At 37.5% G+C, this 3,612-nt stretch overlaps 1 protein-coding gene across 1 annotated transcript; it reads right to left on the bottom strand.

The window, feature by feature from the left end:
• Positions 1-2,129: 2,129 nt before the first annotated feature.
• On the bottom strand, positions 2,130-3,145 carry LOC106986167 (olfactory receptor 1030-like). The gene has a single exon (XM_015084346.3). It carries the CDS (start codon positions 3,072-3,074, stop codon positions 2,130-2,132), a length of 945 nt encoding a protein of 314 aa, XP_014939832.3. The 5' UTR covers positions 3,075-3,145.
• Positions 3,146-3,612: the final 467 nt, after the last annotated feature.

The following is a 3,612-nucleotide window of genomic DNA, read 5'->3' as shown; positions in this document are numbered from 1 at the left end:
CCAAGAGTTAGACAAGGGGCACCTGAGTGGCTCAGTTGTTAAGTGCCCAACTTTGGCTCAGGTCATGATCTCATGGTTTGTGAGTTTGAGTCCCATGTCAGGCTCTGTGCCAACAACTTGGAGTCTGAAGCCTGCTTTGGATTCTGTGTCTCCCTCTCTCTGCCCCTTCCCTGCTCATACTCTGTCTCTCTCCTTCAAAAATAAAAAAAAAATTAAAAAAACATCAAAGAAATAAAAAATTTTAAAAAAGACTTGGACACTTAATTGACTGAGCCACTCAGACACCCCTTTACTAAAATCTTAATAAGAGCCATTTGGAGTGTTTAAAAGTTGGAAAAATTAATTATTTTCATAAAATGACAATAATAATTATATTGCAACATTTGTAATACCAGGAAAAATAAAGGCTTAAATATGCAAAAGTAAAACTTTAAAGAATTGAAAGAAAATATGAAAATATCTTTATAATAGGAAAGAATTGTTTAGGCAAAATATACAAAGCACAGCCATAAAGAGAAGATCAACATTTGAACTATGTTACGTAGTTCTATACCACCAAATATCTCATGCATAAAAGTGAAATACAAGCTACAAACAGGTTGAAGTATTTGCATTGCATATATCATCAAAAGGCTAGTATCTACTACTGAATACATAAGGAGCTATTGCAAATGTACAAAATAAAGATAAAATAACCCAGTTGAAAAATGAACAAAGAATATAGACATACAACTGAAAGAAAACTTTTCCGTTAGTATCAAAGCACTTAAAAACACTCCGCTTCACTTGTAATGACAACACAAAAGCTTAAAGAAGAAATTAGAATCCATTTTACACCCATCAGATTGGAAAACATTTTGAAAGTCTGACAGTATATAGGAATTGACAAGAATATGGAGTAAAGACCAAATTCACACACCGTTTTTCAGACAGCACTAAGTAGAGCAATTTGGCAATATCTACTAAATGTAAAGATACTCTTTTATGACCCAGAAATTACCCTCTTGCAACTTTACATGGAGGAACTCTTGAACTCGTCCACATTCAGAATTTCAGAGCAAAATGGTTTTCTAGATTTTCATATTACCAAGGAACAGGAAAATGTATTCCCCCATCAATAAGAGAATGGATAGATAGACTGTGGTATATTTATATACTGACGTGGACTTTACCAGTGACAGTTCATGCTCCATGAATCAGCATGGATGAATCTAACAAGATTCAGTGAAAACAGAATAACTTGCAGTAGGATAGCGTGACTTCATTTATAACAAATTTTAAATCTGCCAAAATAATATTATATAATTTTATGGACACATTAGTGCAGGAAATAGAGGAATGGAATCAGGCGGGGAGGGCTCGGTTTGAGAATAGCTGAGTTTGGGAAATATTTGAAGGAAAACTGGCACGTATGAAGCCTTAATGATTAGGTCACTTGCACAGGTGGTCTTTATAATATTTCCTATTTTTTGATGCATGTTGGAAATAGTTTGTGATAAAAAAGAAATACAAGTGAAACCACAAAACCAGTTTTACGATGAGGGTGGATATTGATTAAAAAAAAAAAACAAACCTTCTAAGGAAAATACGCCATTCCATCAAAGCCTTATGACTAAGGATTCCACGGGACCAGTATTGTCATTCTAAATATTGTTTAGAGTAATAATCAGAGATACATAAGATCTTCTTTGTTATGTGATTACTGTAAAGAGCAAAAGAGAAAATAAACCCTCTCACCTACTACAGTTGGGAAGCTTCTGCATATTAGTTTGGAAATTAATAAGCACTATAAAAATCAAACATATGGTCATTGACATAATTTGGTACTTCTGTCTTTTATAACTTTGTATCACTATGAGTATTATCCATAGAAACTTCTGTTATTTATTAATGTATAAACCAGTAATAATGCCTTCTGGTTTTGTCTTTGAATTTCTAGGGTTTGGGTTTTTTTTTTTAATTTACTGAGATGGAACTATAAATACTAGCAAATAATTTGACACTTTCAAGATCCAGATGTGAACAATAAAAGTCGAAAAGTAATCAATGACAGAAGGTGATTTGTTAATCTTAAATGCTCATTTATTGGTGAAACAATAAGATATATTACATACCTGTGACCAAATTGTCTATTTAATAAGTAATTTCTCTTGGACAAATTTCCTGATTGCTTGTTTAACATCTTTGTTCCTCAGGCTATAGATCAAAGGGTTTAGCATAGGGCTCACAAAGATATAAAAAACTGCGACAATTTTCCCCTGTTCTACAGATGCCTCGGAAGGGGGTCGCAGGTGCATGCAGAATAGCGTCCCATAAAAGATGGTGACAGCCGTCAAGTGGGACCCACAGGTGGAGAAGGCCTTGCGCCTCCCCTCTGCAGAACGGATGCGCAGAATCGTCGTGAAAATGAAAATGTAGGAGATGAGAATGATGGCAAGAGAGCATGTGAGATTGAAACCAGCCACCACAAACATGGCAGTTTCTTTGACATACGTATCCGAGCAGGCAAGGACTATGAGAGGTGGGTCCGCACAGTAGAAGTGGTTGATTTCATTAGGTCCACAGAAGGAGAGGCGAAGCATCAGGATGGTCTGTGCCAGGCCATTTGCAAAACCGTAAATATAAGGCGTAGCAACAAGAGAGAGGCAGACACATCTGGACATCTTGCTACCGTACAGCAAGGGGTTGCAGATCGCCATGTAGCGGTCGTAAGCCATCACCGTCAGCATATAATAATCCGTGATCACCAGGGCAATGAAAAAGTGGAATTGGAGAAGGCAACCAAGGAAGGAAATGGCTTTTCTCTTGGATAAGAAATGAACCAGCATCTGCGGAGCGACACTGGTAGCGTAACAGAGATCCACAAAGGAGAGATGGCTGAGGAAGAAGTACATGGGCGTGTGAAGTTTTGAGTCACTTCGGATTAACAAAATCATGCTCACGTTGCCAACTACTGTGATAAGGTAGATGACCAGGAAGACCACAAAAAGGACAGGCTGCAACTCGGCTCGATCTGTCAGTCCCAGGAGGATAAACTCAGTCACTGTGTAGTTTGTGTAGTTTGTCTGTAACATTGTGTGTGCTCGGCTTCAAATGGGGACTGAAAGAAAGCAAATAGAGATGCATGTCTTTGGTCATGCATCTGTTACCCCCATCATGTCATCTGATAGTTCTAGTCTGAAACTTGTAAGTTTCACGTGCCATAAAGAAATAGCCTAGTACCTGCAATTGACAGTTTAAACATCTACATTAGTAGAGAGCTCCTTTTATAAAGGCAGTCATATTTAAATGCTTTTCTTCAAGTCTCTTCGTGTTGAAAAGACTTAATCTCTCTGCAAGATGTATTACGTTTGTTCACTTACAATTTCCTTAAACGTTGCTGTTTTGGGACATTGAAATCCATTGTTTGTCAATATAGTTTTAATGTGGAATATAAATCATCATGTGGTTTTTGCAGCTAGAGGGAATGCCGCATATCCCTATAGAACTAGCTTTTGTCCTCTTGCCTCCCCGAACTCAAGATCTTTTCAAGCAGTTTGTTCCCTCATGCTGCAATTCATGTCCTTTCCCTAGGGTCTTCTCTACTCAGGTGGTCCCCTATCACCAAACCTT

Source organism: Acinonyx jubatus, chromosome D1 (assembly GCF_027475565.1).
Source record: "Acinonyx jubatus isolate Ajub_Pintada_27869175 chromosome D1, VMU_Ajub_asm_v1.0, whole genome shotgun sequence".
Lineage (NCBI taxonomy): Eukaryota > Metazoa > Chordata > Mammalia > Carnivora > Felidae > Acinonyx > Acinonyx jubatus.
The sequence above is the reverse complement of the archived record's forward strand: the minus strand, read 5'-3'. Positions and strand labels throughout refer to the sequence as shown.

Bases quoted from the DNA above. Each gene is read 5' to 3' on its own strand.
- LOC106986167 (XM_015084346.3), bottom strand. From the start codon at position 3,074: ATGTTACAGACAAACTACACAAACTACACAGTGACTGAGTTTATCCTC.